The sequence below is a fragment of the Gobio gobio genome, assembly GCF_949357685.1.
Source record: "Gobio gobio genome assembly, chromosome: 18".
NCBI lineage: Eukaryota > Metazoa > Chordata > Actinopteri > Cypriniformes > Gobionidae > Gobio > Gobio gobio.
The window spans coordinates 1,561,437-1,581,220 of NC_137111.1; the positions used below are offsets into that span (position 1 = coordinate 1,561,437).

At 49.0% G+C, this 19,784-nt stretch overlaps 1 protein-coding gene across 1 annotated transcript; it reads left to right on the plus strand.

The window, feature by feature from the left end:
- Positions 1–7,522: 7,522 nt before the first annotated feature.
- Positions 7,523–8,515, plus strand: LOC307142548 (trace amine-associated receptor 5-like; the record flags this gene model as incomplete). The annotated part of the gene is made up of 1 exon (XM_079843518.1): positions 7,523–8,515. One exon carries the CDS (start codon positions 7,523–7,525, stop codon positions 8,513–8,515), a length of 993 nt encoding a protein of 330 aa, XP_079699644.1.
- Between the last annotated feature and the right edge of the window lie 11,269 nt (positions 8,516–19,784).

The window sequence follows — 19,784 nt, forward strand, 5'->3', positions numbered from 1 at the left end:
CATTTTGTATTTCTACATTGTGTTAAGCCTGTACATTTTTAAAATGCAGTTACTTCACCAAAGTTGACAAAGACACATATATATTGTAAATGCAGAGGGCACTTTCACAGGTCGCAACAGCACTCAAACCCCTTTATTGTGTTTTAGCTGCAGTGTGAGTATACCGTACACAGTTAAGTTGTCTAGAGCAGTGTTTCTCAATCCTGTCCTGGAGACTGTGAAACATTGAACCCACCAAAATGGCAACAAAAAAAAAACAGGGCCCACTAAGACAGGAGTGTCCAATACTGCTCTTGTAGGGTCAATGTCCTGGAGGATCATTGTCCTGCAGACCGTCAAACACACATGAATCTGCTCTTCAGGATTACTATAAACTTCCAGGCAGTTGTGTGGGAGCAGGTTGGAGCTGAATTCTGTGGGACATATAACTGCATGCTTTGAAAGCTCTTTTGCCAAGAGGGAAGTAAAAGGCCCCTTTACTTCACTCTTGGCAAAGTTATACTGAGTTTTTGCACTCTCCGAAAAGAACTGTTACTCGGACAGTACCCTTTCAATTGAATTCAATTCACATTTATTTGTATAGCGCTTTTCACAATGCATATAGTTTCAAAGCAGCTTTACAGAAAATGCATGCGTCTACATGATTTGTTATCAGAGGAGATTGTGTCCAATTTATGGATTTCAGAAATACATATACAAATCACACAGTTAGCTAACAATATATTAATGAACAATGTGTTAGTTTAAGGTAGAAACTATGGGCTCATTGAAGTAAAGAATACATGTTGTTAACAATGATTAGGATATATAGAAAAATAAATGCATGTTGCAAAAGGTGCATGTTGATTTAGAGCTGCGTCATCTGAAGTCCTCGCAGGAGTTGGGATTGTCTCTATACAGGTGTTGGTCATCTGAAGTCTTCATAAGAGGCTGGATCCAGACTGGAGCTGAGGGAATCTCTAATTACCTTGGGATGGACATCCGGAGATAAAACAGAAAAGCAAAAACTAAATAATTAGCATAGTTGCTGTTCATAACATTAAGCAAAGATAATCATGTGCACTGATATAACTGAAGTATGAGATACATTATGAGAATGCTTGGCTAAAGAGATGTGTAACTTTCAAAAAGTTACTAATACCATTTAGGGTACTAATATGCACCCTTTAGGGGCTAATAAAGTAGAAAGTCCTTTGAAAGGGTAATGCCCTAGTGACAGCTTTTGTACCTTTTTTCTGAGAGTGTAAGAAAAAACGGATCTGGAGGTCCCAACCACCATTAACAATGTCATCCATGACCAGCCCCCATCACCTGACCTTGAAACAGACTCCAAATCTCACAATGAGGACTTGTTCTATAGAAGAGGTTATGGGTGCTTTCTGGGCTTCAGGCAGTGGAGATAAGCCCATCATGTGAGGCCTAAGAAGTGAACTAAACCTTTCCACCAAGATCCCATTCCCATCACCTGAGAAAAAGAGTTTGAATAATAAAGGCAAGCCAATAGACTGCAAAAACTGTGGCAAGATCTTCAGTATGTATCATCAGTTGGCCCTAGAATCCACAAGAAGAGAGCAGAAAGCCCCAACATGTCTTTACACTTGACGGCCCAATGTGTGGGCTCGTTTTGCAGTATATCTCTTGACCAAGATAAAAGTTATGATGGATTGGGTAAAATGTATCAGGGTATTGTAAATTACCTGAGAGATGTGTTGTACTAACAAGGCCACTAGGGGGACTCAAGGAGTAAGAAAATGATTAAGAGTGTTCTTGATGTAAACTAACTGAATACAATGTTGTTATATCGGGCTCTTGTAAAAACAACCTCAAGAGATGATTAATGCCTCCTTTTAAATCCATACCAGACATGGTGTCAGAAGTATAAAGGCAACTGAAGAGAAATATGTCAAAATTTAATCTGCCAGATGATCGTCCAACGGAGTGGCCAACGTGGCGCCAGAGGTTTGCAAACTACAGGACTGCTACAAAACTGAGAAAAGAAGATACAGATATACAGATCCGTGCTACATCAGAACCCTCTATGAACTTAGTGAGAACTGTGAATTCTGTGAAGTCGAAACTAACATATAGAAACCGACTTGTAGTTGGAATTTGGGATAAAGAGCTGTCTAGACGAATGCAGCCAATGACAGCACTTACCCTGGAAACTGCAGGCTATTCTACAGTGTATCAAACATACAATACACTTCAAATGATTACTCGTACATGTAAATATGTGCTACATCAATGTCAAGACAAGACGACCTAGCTGTTTTGGGGAAAAAACAAATAAAACCACACCTGCCACAGCAGTAGTTCTCCCCGCCACCATGTTTAAAGTTTGTGACACGGCCATCTCTGGAATTATGGAAATATTAAAGTCAGTGACTGACGAATTGGTATCTCGTCTGAAAGCCACAACTCTGCCAAAGGAAAGAAACAGGCTTGCCAACAGGGAAGCCATACCATGGAAGAATACACATATGTGATCACCTAAGATGGAAATAACATTATATAGGCATCTAGTCTAGTACATGGGAACAAAAGTGTCGGGAAACCAAGACAAAGGTCCAGGGAGCCATGGCTGTTCAGACCCTTCAGGGCCACCTCAGTGGATGGGTAGCCAATACCCCCCCCCCCCCCCCACTGGGAGGCACTACGTACACTGGAGCAAGGACTTAAGCAACAGGAGGCAGAGTCCTCTCTGCACTTGGAACTGAAGGAGACAGAGTCCTCTCTGTACCCGGAACGGAAGGAGACGGAGTCCTCTCTGGACTGGAGACAGGAGGTGGAGTCCTCTCTGTACTCAGAACGGAAGGAGACGGAGTCCTCTCTGGACTGGAGACAGGAGGTGGAGTCCTCTCTGGACTTGGAATGGAAGGAGACAGAGCCCTCTCTGTACCCGGAATGGAAGGAGACGTAGTCCTCTCTGGTCTGGAGACAGGAGGTGGAGTCCTCTCTGGACTCGGAACGGAAGAAGACGGAGCCCTCTCTGGACTAGGAACAGAAGGAGACAGAGTCCTCTCTGGACTGGACACAGGAGATGGAGTCCTCTCTGAACTCGGAATGGAAGGAGACAGAGTCGTCTCTGGACTGGAGACAGGAGGTGGAGTCCTCTCTGGACTCGGGATGGAAGGAGACGGAGTCCCCACTGGACTCGGAACAGAAGAAGATGGAGCCCTCCCTGGACTCAGAAAGGAAGAATACGGAGCCCTCTCTGTACTCGGAATGGAAGAAGACGGAGCCCTCTCTGGACTGGAGACAGGAGGTGGAGTCCTCTCTGGACTCAGGATGGAAGGAGACGGAGCCCTCTCTGGACTCAGAATGGAAGAAGACATGGTCCTCTCCGGACTAAGGATGGAAGAAGACGGAGTCCTCTCTGGACTCAGAACGGAAGAAGACGGAGTCCTCTCTGGACTCAGGATGGAAGAAGACGGAGCCCTCTCTGAACTCAGAACGGAAGAAGACGAAGTCCTCTCTGGACTCAGGATGGAAGAAGACGGAGCCCTCTCTGGACTGGAGACAGGAGGTGGAGTCCTCTCTGGACTCAGAACGGAAGAAGACGGAGTCCTCTCTGGACTCAGGATGGAAGAAGACGGAGCCCTCTCTGAACTCAGAACGGAAGAAGACGAAGTCCTCTCTGGACTCAGGATGGAAGAAGACGGAGCCCTCTCTGGACTGGAGACAGGAGGTGGAGTCCTCTCTGGACTCAGGATGGAAGGAGACGGAGTCCTCTCTGGACTCAGGATGGAAGGAGACGGAGTCCTCTCTGGACTCGGGATGGAAGGATACGGATTTCTCTCTGTACTCGGAAAGAAAGGAGGCGGAGTCCCCTCTGGACTCAGGATGGAAGGAGACGGAGTTCTCTCTGGACTCGGAAAGAAAGGAGATGGAGTCCCCTCTGGACTTGGGATGGAAGGATACGGAGCCCTCTCTGGACTCAGAACGCAAGAAGACGGAGTCCTCTCTGTACTCGGAATGGAAGAAGACGGAGCCCTCTCTGGACTTGAGACAGGAGGTGGAGTCCTCTCTGGACTGGAGACAGGAGGTGGAGTCCTCTCTGGACTTGGAACGGAAGGAGACAGAGCCCTCTCTGTACCCGGAACGGAAATAGACGGAGTCCTCTCTGGTCTGGAGACAGGAGGTGGAGTCCTCTCTGGACTCGGAATGGAAGAAGATGGAGCCCTCTCTGGACTAGGAACAGAAGGAGACAGAGTCCTCTCTGGACTGGACACAGGAGATGGAGTCCTCTCTGGACTTGGGATGGAAGGAGACAGAGCCCTCTCTGAACTCGGAATGGAAGGAGACAGAGTCGTCTCTGAACTGGAGACAGGAGGTGGAGTCCTCTCTGGACTCGGGATGGAAGGAGACGGAGTCCCCTCTGGACTCGGAACAGAAGAAGATGGAGCCCTCCCTGGACTCAGAACGGAAGAATACGGAGCCCTCTCTGTACTCGGAATGGAAGAAGACGGAGCCCTCTCTGTACTGGAGACAGGAGGTGGAGTCCTCTCTGGACTCAGGATGGAAGGAGACGGAGCCCTCTCTGGACTCAGAACGGAAGAAGACATGGTCCTCTCCGGACTCAGGATGGAAGAAGACGGAGTCCTCTCTGAACTCAGAACGGAAGAAGACGGAGTCCTCTCTGGACTCAGGATGGAAGAAGACGGAGCCCTCTCTGGACTCAGGATGGAAGAAGACGGAGCTCTCTTTGGACTCAGAACGGAAGAAGACGGAGTCCTCTCTGGACTCAGGATGGAAGAAGACGAAGCCCTCTTTGGACTCAGACCGGAAGAAGACGGAGTCCTCTCTGGACTCAGGATGGAAGAAGACGGAGCCCTCTCTGGACTGGAGACAGGAGGTGGAGTCCTCTCTGGACTCAGGATGGAAGCAGACGGAGCCCTCTCTGGACTCAAAACGGAAGAAGACATGGTCCTCTCCGGACTCAGGATGGAAGAAGACGGAGTCCTCTCTGGACTCAGAACGGAAGAAGACGGAGTCCTCTCTGGACTCAGGATGGAAGAAGACGGAGCCCTCTCTGGACTCAGAACGGAAGAAGACGGAGTCCTCTCTGGACTCAGGATGGAAGAAGACGGAGCCCTCTCTGGACTCAGGATGGAAGAAGACGGAGCTCTCTTTGGACTCAGAACGGAAGAAGACGGAGTCCTCTCTGGACTCAGGATGGAAGAAGACGGAGCTCTCTCTGGACTGGAGACAGGAGGTGGAGTCCTCTCTAGACTCAGGATGGAAGGAGACGGAGTCCTCTCTGGACTCGGGATGGAAGGATGCGGAGTTCTCTCTGTACTCGGAAAGAAAGGAGGCGGAGTCCCCTCTGGACTCGGGATGGAAGGAGACGAAGTTCTCTCTGGACTCAGAAAGAAAGGAGATGGAGTCCCCTCTGGACTTGGGATGGAAGGATACGGAGCCCTCTCTGGACTCAGAACGGAAGAAGACGGAGTCCTCTCTGTACTCGGAATGGAAAAAGACGGAGGCCTCTCTGGACTGGAGACAGGATGTGGAGTCCTCTCTGGACTCAGGATGGAAGGAGACGGAGCCCTCTCTGGACTCAGAATGGAAGAAGACATGGTCCTCTCCGGACTCAGGATGGAAGAAGACAGAGTCCTCTCTGGACTCAGAACGGAAGAAGACGGAGTCCTCTCTGGACTCAGGATGGAAGAAGACGGAGCCCTCTCTGGACTCAGAACGGAAGAAGACGGAGTCCTCTCTGGACTCAGGATGGAAGAAGACGGAGCCCTCTCTGGACTCAGAACGGAAGAAGACGGAGTCCTCTCTGGACTCAGGATGGAAGAAGACGGAGCCCTCTCTGGACTCAGGATGGAAGAAGACGGAGCCCACTCTGGACTCAGAATGGAAGAAGACGGAGTCCTCTCTGGACTCAGGATGGAAGAAGACGGAGCCCTCTCTGGACTGGAGACAGGAGGTGGAGTCCTCTCTGGACTCAGGATGGAAGGAGACGGAGTCCTCTCTGGACTCGGGATGGAAGGATACGGAGTTCTCTCTGTACTCGGAAAGAAAGGAGACGGAGTCCCCTCTGGACTCGGGATGGAAGGAGACGGAGTTCTCTCTGGACTCGGAAAGAAAGGAGATGGAGTCCCCTCTGGACTCGGGATGGAAGGAGACGGAGTCCTCTCTGTACTCGGAAAGAAAGGAGACGGAGTCCTCTCTGGACTCGGGATGGAAGGATACGGAGCCCTTTCTGGACTCAGGATGGAAGAAGACGGAGTCCTCTCTGGACTCGGGATGGAAGGATACGGAGCCCTTTCTGGACTCAGGATGGAAGGAGACGGAGTCCTCTCTGGACTCGGAAAGAAAGGAGATGGAGTCCCCTCTGGACTCGGGATGGAAGGAGACGGAGTCCTCTCTGTACTCGGAAAGAAAGGAGACGGAGTCCTCTCTGGACTCAGGATGGAAGGAGACGGAGCCCTTTCTGGACTCAGGATGGAAGAAGACTGAGTCCTCTCTGGACTCAGGATGGAAGGAGACGGAGTCCCCTCTGGACTCGGGATGGAAGGATACGGAGTTCTCTCTGTACTCAGGATGGAAGGAGACGGAGTCCTCTCTGGACTCAGGATGGAAGGAGGTGGAGTCCTCTCTGGACTCAGGATGGAAGGAGACGGAGTCCTCTCTGGACTCAGGATGGAAGGAGACGGAGTCCTCTCTGGACTCGGGATGGAAGGATACGGAGTTCTCTCTGTACTCGGAAAGAAAGGTGACGGAGTCCCCTCTGGACTCGGGATGGAAGGAGACGATGTTCTCTCTGGACTCGGAAAGAAAGGAGATGGAGTCCCCTCTGGACTTGGGATGGAAGGATACAGAGTTCACTCTGTACTCGGAACGGAAGGAGACAGAGTTCTCTCTGAACTCGGGATGGAAGGAGACGGAGTTCTCTCTGTACTCGGGATGGAAGGAGACAGAGTTCTCTCTGGACTCCGGTCACAGGCTGGAACCCTCTCTGGACTCTGGTCAGGGGTTTGAGCCATCACTGGAGTTTGTAATTTAAGTAGTGAACAGAAAAGACAATTATGGTGTAAACAGACATGTGACAATCACACTATGGATCAAGAAATAATATAAGCTCTCTGAATATAATAATATTCTAAATGTGTTTTAAAAAGGAAATGAAGGTGTGTGTTATAAAGGCTATGTTATTGAATGCATTACTGCATTAAATATTTGCAAGGCCTTGAAGAGAGTGAGGTTCAGCCATGTGAAAATAATAATAATATATTTTTTAAATCTGTCTTGAATTGGTATTATCTTTATAACCATTAAAAGCTTTTATAAAATATAATTTGAAAAACATTTTTCTTTTATGAAAGGTTACAATGTAGATCAGATCAGATCTGATCTGATAGGTCTATGAATTTTGATTTGTTTGGGTGATAGCTGAATATTCAAACATCATGGTAAAATGAGGTGGGGGCTTAGCTTCCGTAAGTATAAAACTGAGTCATATTAGTGGCATCCTCACACAGAGTCTACTCTCCAAGATAGATCTATCATGGAAATGTCTAAATGGGGAGTGACACACATGGACAATCAAACAATCCAATACTGCTTTCCAAACAACAATTTGTCTTGTAGCAGAAGTATCCGACCGGAAGCGGAGTACATCATTGTGTACATTTTCACCGCTGTATCATCAGTGTTCACCGTGTTTCTGAACCTGTTGGTGATCATCTCCATCTCACACTTCAAGCAGCTCCACACTCCCACCAATGTGCTGATCCTCTCTCTGGCAGTGGCTGATCTGATCGCAGGACTGATTCTCATGCCCGTGCAGGGAATGAAACTGATTGAGCCATGCTGGTACTTTGGAGAAATATTTTGCTCAATATTTCTTCTTATTCTTTATGTAGTGTTTGTGGCATCTCTTGGTAATATGATTATTATATCTGTGGATCGATACATTGCTGTGAATGACCCTTTGCGATATCCAATGAAAGTCAATCATAACAGAGCTATTGTTTCTATTGTTGTAAACTGGGTATTATCCTTCATTTATATTGTTTATCTGTTGTATGAGATTATACTGTATCCAGAGAGGAACCACACATGTATTGGAGAATGCATAATTTTACATATGTATTTGGAAAATCTAATAATAGATTCCTTTGTTTGTTTATTTGCACCTTGTTGTATAATTATTCCTTTAAATGTGAAAATCTGTTTTGTAGCAAACTATCAAGCTAAGCGTTTAAATTCAGTCACAGACAAAAAGGCCAAATCAGAAAAAAAGGCCACAAGAACCTTAGGGATTGTAGTACTGGTTTATCTTCTTTGCTGGATGCCATACTATTTAATTTCTCTTTCTGTTGGGAATAATGAAAATGACACTCTTATAATTAATGTAATGGACTTGTTTGTATGCATGAATTCCTGTATGAATCCACTTATATATGCAATGTTTTATCGATGGTTCAGATTGTCAGCAAAATACATTTTGACACTGAAAATATTTGAACCTTCATCGGCATCCATAAATCTCATGCAAATGTAAATTGTAAAAAGTTCTTGTTTAAGCACCCCCAGAACATTAGATGGCATATAACAGCTGTTTTGTTTTTTTGTTTTAAATATGGTGTCTAACATGTATACTGTGAGCATATTTGTGAGTGACACTATCTGCTCTATTTAAAACTGTAGTGATGCTGCTTGGAAGACAAATGTTAAAAGAAAATGTAACATTTGCCACACAAAAGTAGTTATTACAAAGATAATATTTAATTTACAATAAAGAAATCTACTTTATTAGCAGCAAACAATGTACAATATACTTTAATACATGGCCATGGTAGCTTTGCAGGAAAACAACTGAGACAAATTTCACAACATGAGCTTAAATGATTGATGATGGGTAAGAGTGATGTGTATTCACTTTAATGACAATTATTATTAAGCTCTTCATATCTCCTGTTTTCTGACTGTTTTTTGCCTTTAGAAAAATTAACCAATTAACCAGTATGACATATAATTAGTTTTGTATTTCTACAATGTGTTAAGACTGTACATTTTTAAAAGGCATTTAATTCACCAAAGTTTAAAATATTCATGGCATTAACATGAAGTGTATTTAATTTTGAACTTTTTCTGAAATGTTTCATAAATAGTTTCCTTTGAAATGTAGTGCATTCAGTTCCTGAATAATACAAATATATTTTGGAATAATATTCTCAGTTCCCATTCAGTCGGTCACTCTCGACGCCACGTCGGAGTACCGACGAATAGGAATCTCGCTCGCGAGAGCCAATCTACTTCGAGTGTAACTAAACGAGCCAATGCACATTGGCATGCAATGATTGCACCAGGTGCTCATGCCACGCCGTGCGGGTATAAATGAGACACAGGTGATTGCATCAAATCAACCTTTTGCTTCGGAGCCGGGTGGTAGATGGTAACGCCAGATATCACTCACTACTTCGCAGTCCTGACTGAAGACGGAAGCCGCCTTTCGGAAGCGATCTCTTCAGTCGGTGTTGGTGTGACGGCACAGCAGCGGTCGCATGGTTTTCGGATCACAAAGGCTGTTCTCACAGCTGGTTCGGTGCGCTAGGTGGAGAGCGCTGAAAAGCCGTTCTTACGGCTGGTAAGAGAGCGCCTTCGTGTGAGAGAGCGCGCACGTAAGGCTGCACACACCCCCTGACTGTGTCGCCGCGACCTCGCCCCCTGCGTGCTTCAGCACCAAGGAGAGAGTCCTTCTGAAAGAGCAAACACAGATAGAGCTTGCGTCGGAGCTTCCATCGCTGCATCGGAGGGAGGGTTAGACTTCTCTGGAGATGACGTGTCGGCGCAGGGGGCTCCTTCGGGAAGATCCGCTGTGCCCGATACGGATCCGGAGATGATGGCCATGCTTTCCCGGGCCGCCGAGAAGATCGGGCTCGTGTGGAACCCTCCACCGTGTCCCGAACCTTCAAGGTTGGATGATTGGTTTCTCGGGGTGGCCCGTGCTGGTTCTCAGCGCCCCACCCCGGTTCCTTTCTTCCCGGAGGTGCACAAGGAGCTCACTAGGTCGTGGACGGCACCTTTTACTGCCCGAAACCGGCCCAGTGGATCCTCCTCCCTCACCACCCTCGATGGCGGACCTGCAAAGGGTTACACGCAGGTTCCTCCCGTGGAACGGGCCGTTGCTATGCAACTGTGCCCTAACTCCACATCCAGGGGGAACCCGTGTCTCCCCTCCCGAGCCTGTAGGTACTCGTCCGATCTGATCGGAAAGGCCTACCAGGCTTGTGGAGAGGCAGGCTCCGCCTTACACGCTATGGCGTTGTTGCAGGTTCATCAGGCCTAGGCACTGAAGAACCTGCACGAGGGTGGTCACGATCCCGCAGTTCTCCAAGAACTGAGAACCGCAACGGACCTCGCGCTTCGTGCGACTAAGGTTACGGCGCGGGCCGTGGGTTGTGCGATGTCCACTATGGTGGTCCAGGAACGCCATCTCTGGCTGTGTCTGGCAGACATGAGGGAGACCGACAAGATCAGGTTCCTTAACTCCCCCGTCTCCCAGACCGGCCTCTTCGGCGACGCGGTCCAGAACTTCGCCCAGCAGTTCTCGGCCGCACAGAAGCAGACTGAGGCCATCAGTCACATCCTGCCACGGCGGTCAGCTGCTGTATCCACCCCGCCGCCGGCAGCACCTCAGTCTGCTCGTCGCCGAGGGCGGCCGCCTGCGTCTGCCTCCGCTCCCGCGTCGCAGCAGCAGCCTCCACCCAAGCGACATCGTGGAGCCGGGCGCAAGCAGGCCGCCCAGCCCGTCCAGGCTCCTGCCAAGAGAGGTGGCAAAGGCAGGGGCAAGGGCAAGCGGCCCTGAGACGGGCGACCCGGAGATGGGGAGGACTGCTCTTCTGGAGACGGTGACCGCACCGCTCCATCCCCCGGAGGAGGGCCGGGAGGAGAATTTTGTGTTCCGTTTTGTTTCTGTTCCGCCCGCCCGCCCAAATTTTCAATAAAAGAGCAGTTTCCTCCATCTCTGGGTCCTCAGGGGGCTCGGAGAGTTGTGGCCGGTCAAACGCCGGACCACACTCATCCTCCCCCTTCGCCAGCGGGCAGCAGTGGACGACCTCCTCACGTTCCTCCTGCCCACCTGTGGAATCAGGTAAGTGTTGCACAGCACACTCTCACCTCGCTGCGGGCCGCCTCCACGAGACAGCCGCCCCAGCCCGGTACCTGCATTCCACCTTGCTGCCCCACCGTGGGTACGCCGGTGGTCCCTATGGTCCCGCTTGCACGGTCTCTGCGAGCCTGGCTAGAGCTCCCCAGTCCGTCTCGCTGGCTCATTCGGACCATCAGGCTCGGCTATGCGATTCAGTTCACCCGGCGCCCCCCCCCAGGTTCAAGGGCGTCCGCTTCACCTCGGTGAATGCTGCAGATGCCGATGTCCTGCGTGCGGAAATCGCTGTCCTACTGGCGAAGGATGCGATAGAGCCGGTCCCTCCAGCCGATATGAAGACCGGCTTCTACAGCCCGTACTTCATTGTACCCAAGAAAACCGGTGGGTTACGGCCAATCTTGGACCTGCGAGTCCTGAATCGGAGCCTCCACAAGCTACTGTTCAAGATGCTCATGCAGAAACGCATTTTCGAATGCATCCGTCCTAGTGCTGGGCGGTATACCGGTTCATACCGAATACCGGTATTTATTTTTGTTATGATATGAATTTTGATGATACCGCAATACCGGTGTGTCGCTTAAACAATGTTCGGAACGCGGCGCAGCGCGTCATTGTTTGAGAGGGGACGCATTTCACTGTTGCACTGTACTAGTGAGAGCAGTCAGAGCACCGCTGAGATTACATTACAGAATCCGAGATCGCCCCCTATACCCTCATTCACTATTCCCTACGTTATCACTTTATTTGAAGGAGTGAATGAAAATGAGAGCGTGAAGTCGGACAACCGTTGTGTGTACATCAGCTGTACACTCGTTATTGCGGTGCAATGGGATAGAATGAGTGCACTCAATAACTTCCACTATGGTTTCGGACACCACTAAGCGCTGTCCCCTCCAAATAATGCTATATTTGAGGTTATAAGGGGCGATTTCGGATTCAGCACTTGATCACAGTGCAGAATTCAAACTACACGCGGCGCGCGAGAGAGAGCGGTTTCTGCACGGAGCGCCGCAATGGGTTTAACAACGCTCACCACATGGATCATATATTAGATATAGACCAGAGCGAGCGCATTTAAGTTTTTTATGGACATATTTCATATACTATAGTGCTCTAAACGTGAACTCGAAGCGTGTATGCGCACATATTTCATCAGGTCTTCTTCAAATGAAATGTGCACTGATTTGGCTACACTGAACCATATACATCTGATCACGACCGCGATGACACGATGGATTATTCTGCTATACAAAAGACAATGAATGATGTAAGTTAATAAATAAACTGACAATTCAAAGAAGAATGGGCAAAAAAGTAACTGCTTTATTCTTTCTGTGCTAAACTGATGTGTCATTTGTTCAGAGAGCTTAAATGTGTTGCAAATATCCGCGTTTCTCCCTCGTTTTGGCAGTTTGTTGTTATAGGATTTTTATAACAACAAGATAAGGTTTTTTAAATGCATAAGGTGCCCTCAACTCTGTTTATTTTCTCTCCGTGGTCATATTTTAATATTCATGTGTCTGTAATGAGTGTGTTGCAGGTCTGTGTTTTATTGGTTGTCTCTCCACAGCATCATTTTGAGGGGCTTTGCAAACCTGTATTAACTCTAGTGTGGAATTCTTCTACAATTCTCTCGTCATGACAGTAAAATAGGGCATTCTAGTCAATCTACTGCAGTATTTCCTCTCTCAATCAGTAGAAAATGTGATTAACATCTGGTCATGCATAGGGGGAAAAAATACCGTCATATACCGTGAAACCGATATAATTTAGAAAAATACCTTGATATACATTTTTGGTCATACCGCCCAGCACTAATCCGTCCCTAAGATTGGTTTGCAGCGATCGACCTGAAGGACGCGTACTTTCATGTCTCGATTCTTCCTCGACACAGGCCGTTTCTGCGCTTTGCGTTCGAGGGTCGAGCATATCAGTACAGAGTCCTGCCCTTCGGGCTGTCCCTGTCCCCCCGTGTCTTCACGAAAGTCACGGAGGGGCCCTTGTGCCCATGAGAGAACAGGGCGTTCGCATCCTCAACTATCTCGACGACTGGCTCATTCTAGCACAGTCCAAGGATCAGTTGTGTGAACACAGGGACCTGGTGCTCAGACACCTCAGCCAGTTGGGTCTTCGGGTCAACTGGGAAAAGAGCAAACTCGCCCCCGTGCAGAGGATCTCTTTTCTCGGTGTGGATTTGGATTCGGTCGAACAGACAGCGCGCCTCACGGAGGAGCGTGTCCAGTCGATGCTGAGCTGCCTGAACACGTTTCAAGGCAGGATGGCGGTTCCACTGAAACAGTTTCAGAGGCTCCTGGGGCATATGGCGGCCGCTGCGGCAGTAACACCGCTCGGCCTGCTTCATATGAGACCGCTTCAGCATTGGCTACACGGCCGAGTCCCGAGATGGGCGTGGCAACGCGGCACTCACCGGGTGAGCATCACACCGGCCTGCCGCCAGTCCTTCAGTCCATGGTCAGACCCATCGTTCCTTCGGGCCGGAGTGCCCCTGGAACAGGTGTCCAGGCACGCTGTGGTTTTCACGGATGCCTCTGCCATGGGTTGGGGAGCCACGTACAACGGGCATGCAGTGTCAGGGGTTTGGACGGGCCCGCACCTGCATTGGCATATCAATTGCCTCGAGTTGCTAGCAGTGCATCTTGCTCTGCGCCGCCTCAAAGCGCGGTTACGGGGCAAAGATGTACTGGTCCGCACGGACAACACTGCGACCGGTGCGTATATCAACCGACAAGGTGGTCTGCGCTCCCGTCGCATGTCGCAACTCGCCCGCCATCTCCTCCTCTGGAGTCAGAAGTGTCTGAGGTCGCTTCGGGCCATTCATGTCCCTGGTGTGCACAACCGTGTGGCCGACGAGCTTTCACGAGCTGCGCTCCCAGGCGAGTGGCGACTCCACCCCCAGGTGGTTCAGCTGATTTGGAGACAGTTCGGGGTGGCACAGGTCGACCTGTTTGCCTCCCCAGAAACGTCCCACTGCCAGTGGTTCTATTCGCTGACCGAGGGTACACTCGGCACGGATGCCCTGGTGCACAGCTGGCCCCAGGGGCTGCGCAAATATGCGTTTCCCCCAGTGAGCCTACTTGCACAGACTCTGTGCAAGGTCAGGGAGGACGAGGAGCAGGTCCTGCTGGTGGCGCCGTACTGGCTCAACCGGACCTGGTTTCCAGAACTTATGCTCCTTGCGACAGCCCCTCCTTGGCCGATTCCTCTGAGGAAGGACCTTCTGACTCAGAGACGGGGCACCCTTTGGCACCCGCGTCCAGACCTGTGGAAGCTTCATGTCTGGCCCCTGGACGGGACGCGGAGGTTCTAGGTGACTTACCCCAAGAGGTAGTTAACACCATCACTTCGGCACGAGCACCGTCTACAAGACAGTCTTACGCCTTGAAGTGGAACCTGTTCGTCGAGTGGTGTTCTTCTCGCCGAGAAGACCCCCGAAGATGTTCGATCGCTGTTCGATGCACAACCTTTTCGTCAGGTTCCTTAGGGGGGCGAGACGGTTAAATCCTCCTCGCCCCCCCTCCATACCCTCTTGGGATCTTGCTCTGGTGCTCCGAGCACTTCAGAATGCCCCATTTGAGCCTTTGCAGTCAGCAGAGCTAAAGATTCTGTCAATGAAGACTTTGCTGTTGGCTGCATTGGCCTACATCAAAAGGGTAGGGGACCTGCAGGTATTTTCGGTCGACGAATCGTACCTAGAGTTCGGGCCGGGTGATTCCCACGTGGTGTTGAGACCCCGGCCTGGCTATGTGCCCAAGGTTCCTACCACTCCCTTCAGGGACCAGGTGGTGAACCTGCAAGCGCTGCCCCCGGAGGAGGCAGACCCAGCCCTAGCTTTGCTCTGTCCCGTCCGCGCTCTGCGGGTTTACGTGGATAGAACTCAAAGCTTCAGAACCTCAGATCAGCTCTTTGTCTGTCACGGAGGCCAGCAGAAGGGAAAAGCTGTCTCCAAGCAGAGGATGGCCCACTGGATAGTGGATGCCATCACCTTGGCTTATCAAGCACAAGGTGTGCCCTGTCCGCTCAGGGTGCGAGCACACTCTACTAGAAGTGTTGCATCCTCCTGGGCGCTGGCACGTGGCGCCTCGCTGTCAGACATCTGTAGAGCTGTGGGCTGGGCGACACCCAACACGTTCGCTAGATTCTATAGCCTACGTGTAGAGCCGGTCTCCTCCTGTGTTCTCACCTCAAACGGGTAGAAGCACTGAGAGGCCCCGGCTCTTGTCGGCTTGCTGCGCTACGGCGCTTATATTCTCCAGAAGCAAACTCTGTGAGTCCTCCACCGCCCTCGGTGCCGGACGTGGCGGAACGTCTGGCATCAGGCCCCTTGCCGCTGAATCCTTGAGAACCGGTATTGGGCTTGGGCCAAATGAGTGACCCTGCGGGGATCCCATATTTTCTTCCACGGTCGCTCCTACGGGAAGCCCGTGTCTTTCCCTTGGGAGAGCCTTCCCTGCAGTGGGACTGAGCCCCCTTCTCCTGGCGGGCTACGGCTCAGCATTGTACTCCACATAACTCCTTCGGGGTACGATGTGGGCTCCGCAGCGTTCCCTTCTCTAGGGCACGCTTTCCCAGTGTTATCCAATAATCACTGAGCGGGTCATGCGGAACAGCGGTGATGGACTTCCCGGTGTGAGCCCCGTCTCATCAGGTAAGAGAGCTCAGGTGGCTCACACAGGGCACTGGATGGGGGCAGAAGCCATGGCGCTTTGGTAGGGATTCCTATTTGTCGGTACTCCGACGTGGCGTCGAGAGTGACCGACTGAATGGGAACGTCTCGGTTACGTATGTAACCCTCGTTCCCTGAAGGAGGGAACGGAGGAGCCACGTCCCGTCGCCATGTCCTCTGTACCCTGCTGGGGTGCCTGTCTACCTACCCGGCTCCTCAGCAAAAGGCTGATTTGATGCAATCACCTGTGTCTCATTTATACCCGCACGGCGTGGCATGAGCACCTGGTGCAATCATTGCATGCCAATGTGCATTGGCTCGTTTAGTTACACTCGAAGTAGATTGGCTCTCGCGAGCGAGATTCCTATTCGTCGGTACTCCGACGTGGCCTCTCCGTTCCCTCCTTCAGGGAACGAGGGTTACATACGTAACCGAGACGTTTTCATTTTTATAAATGAATGAGGGTAAAGATGTTTTGATTCATTGTCATGTCAATCAATCCCAAATGTGTTTAGGCTAATAGCTCTAAGTGATGTGTCAGGTCCTCACAATACAAGCTGTACTGATGCAGGTGTGGCGGGGCGGTGAAGGGCGAGAATTGACACTATTGTACAACTAGAATGAGAGCAGACTACGCCACCCCGTTTCTGTGAACGGGAAAATTCAGACCCAAGATACGGCACACAGGTTCGTTACCACTAATAATCAAGAGACGTGGATATGAATACAAAATGTCTTTATTTCACAACAATAATTACTTAAAAATGTATAAAACTGTTGACCATGTGAAAAAAAACAAGAAACTTTCAGGCTTACTCTGACACACATTCAATTCACAACTTGCAATGGAATAAGTTCAAACCATGAAGGAGGACAACAATTAACAATTTACTGGCCACAGGTCAGCCAGGGATGTATAGATGCTCAGTCAGGTTCACATCAAAAGGCTTATGGACCTGAACATAGCATGGATCAGCAATGTGTTAAAGAAAACAACAAAAGGAAAAAATGAAGCAAACAATACAAATGAACACCAAATAATCGGGCTCCAAATTAAATCACATGAAATATATAACAAAAAACTATATTTAATATTGTAAAACAAACATGTAACAGACCAGGGGGTATTCCAGAAAGCAAGGTTAACTTACCATCACATATACCTTGAACTCTCGGTTGACTAACCCAAAACTTGCTTCCTCGAGGTATGTTGGTTCCAAAATCAAGTCCTGGAGTAAGTTCAGACAACCCAGAGTATGTTCCTGGTTATTTTACAAGACAATTCTCAGAGCGACAAATCAATGATTCACCATGGAAACAGATGCTAAGAAAAAACTTATTTTGAATAAATTTTTTATTCAAATTTTGTATATTATATAACTGAAACAAATTTGGTTATATTAATAACTACAGTATATTAATTATATAAAACACATCTAAATACCTCTTAAGCAAACTAACCCTGGATCATGAGGTTATGTTCAGAGAGTGAGTTGCTATGGCTACCCTGAAAGTTACCCTGAAAGTTACCCTGAAACCTCCGTTTTGGAACCGAAAGTTGAGGTTATTCGCTAACTTACTCTTAAACATACCCGGGTATGTCACATAACCTGCTTTCTGGAATACCCCCCTGGAGGGGCTCACTAAATACTCAAATCAAAACGTTAAACGAAACAAAAAGACAAACGAACAAAAACACGCAGCTGGTGGCAATATAACAATCAGAAAGGTTAAACGCGCACTGTTAATAGTACATATCACTCTACATGACGGCTCAGACTAGCCACCCTTTACGTCGGCCACCAGGATGAGCGTGAAACAAACAGAACAAAACAAAACAGTAAAGAAAACAGCCACGGGAAAACAGCAGTCCAACAAAAACAGGAGTGCAGGTCCTAACGTTGTCTACGGAGCATTTGCCCTGCAGTCCACAGTGACAAAGTGCTCACGAGCAGTCTCTCCACTAAAATAGACAAGTTCATAAAATCAGTTAAAAACACCCAACCCCATGACAGTCAAGGGACTAGATATACGTACCCGGAAGTAGATCACTAACGCACAGGTTCAGTTACTCACAACTTTCTGTATTTGACGAAGACGAACTGCAAATATGCAGGTGCTCCATCAGAGAGCATACATAGGCTGCAATACGAGCAAAGCATAAGTTATCATGAATCACAACACAACAGATATTTAGTCCATTGGGATTAACGTACCTGGGGTGAAAGCCAGCCTGTACCCAGCAGCAAGGTTGCAGCTTTTAACTCACTCTTGGCAAAAGGCATCTACTACTGAAACAAATACTTTAGTTAAAGTAATGAGTTCTGTATAATACAATCTACATTAATACTTCAAAATAACCATTTCAGAAAAATGATATATTAGAAAAAAATATACAAACCCGATTGCAAAAAAGTTGGGACACTGTACAAATTGTGAATAAAAACAGAATGCAATGTGGAAGTTTCAAATTTCAATATTTAATTCAGAATACAACATAGATGACATATCAAATGTTTAAACTGAGAAAATGTCTCATTTTAAGGGAAAAATAAGTTTAAAATTCATGGCATCAACACATCTCAAAAAAGTTGAGACAAGGCCATGTTTACCACTGTGTGGCATCCCCTCTTCTTTTTATTACAGTCTGCAAACGTCTGGGGACTGAGGAGACAAGTTGCTCAAGTTTAGGAATAGGAATGTTGTCCCATTCTTGTCTAGTACAGGCTTCTAGTTGCTCAACTGTCTTAGGTCTTATTTGTCGCGTCTTCCTCTATGATGCAGCAAATGTTTTCTATGGGTGAAAGATCGTCTTAGGTTACGTATGTAACCATGGTTCCCTGAGAACAGGGAACGAGACGCTGCGTCAGAATGACGCTACGGGGAACGCCTCCAGCGTGACAGGTGTCTGCACTACTATCGAATCACGGCAATCCTATTGACTGGTGACAGCCTATGATGTCATCAAGGTGCGACCAGGAAGTATATAAGGGCGCCTTGCAAACATGACACCACTTTTTGTCTGAAGGGACTGTTTGGCAGGCAGGCCCCGAGGCATGGCAAAGCGACGCAGCATCTTGTTCCCTGTTCTCAAGGAACAGAGGTTACAAACGTAACCTGAGACGTTCCCTTTCGAAAGGGAACTTGCGCTGAGTCAGCTGACGCTACAGGGAACAATATACCCACGCCGCCATGCAAAGGGGAGTGCATGCCTACTGGCAGTGACAACTGTCAGGACAAGCAAATTCCAGTGAAATGCCTGAACCACTCCCCCTCTGGTCACACAAGGCTGTCAGTGACAGCTTTCCCTACGGTCATAGCCCAAGCTATAAGCCTTTAGGAAACTTCAAACACTAGAGAATTCCTACCCAGGCCGCTCCAAGGCCTGGATCCAACCCATTCAAGAGAAGGGGGCTCCTTCAAGGGAATGTGGCTAGGGGGCCCTAGGGCACCCCAGCCAGCCACTAATGCCACCAGGGAGGCCTGGCCTGGTGCCGCTTCCGTGGGACACTTCGGCCGGGCCATCCTTGTCTGTTTGAGAACAGAGCCTCTGGACACTTGCCTCCTGGAGAGGCATCCAGCCCAAGTTACTGCGAACTGGCAGTGTCCTCCTCAGACCGGATCTCAGAGACGGGCATCCCGGAGAGCGGTACTCAGCATAGCGCTTTCAACCCTTGCTAGTGAGGGGAGTTAATCTGCTCGATCCTAGGATCTACTGAGCTCTTATCTTTATAGAAACACTCAGGAGGCCAGATTAGCCTACAAGCTGATTTAATCGGGAGGCCTCGCGAGGGGCCTACGACCGTCTGATCAGACCCCGGCAGCTTCGGGCTCACAGATGACCCTCAAAGAGAGGGGAGCTCAAAAGGCTGCCTGGTAGGTAAACCAGGGTGTAGGCTGAATTCCCTCACTTGGGGACCAAGTAGCAGAATCGACACTAGTCTCGCTAGGGTAAGACCGTCCTCAGATGCTGCCGGC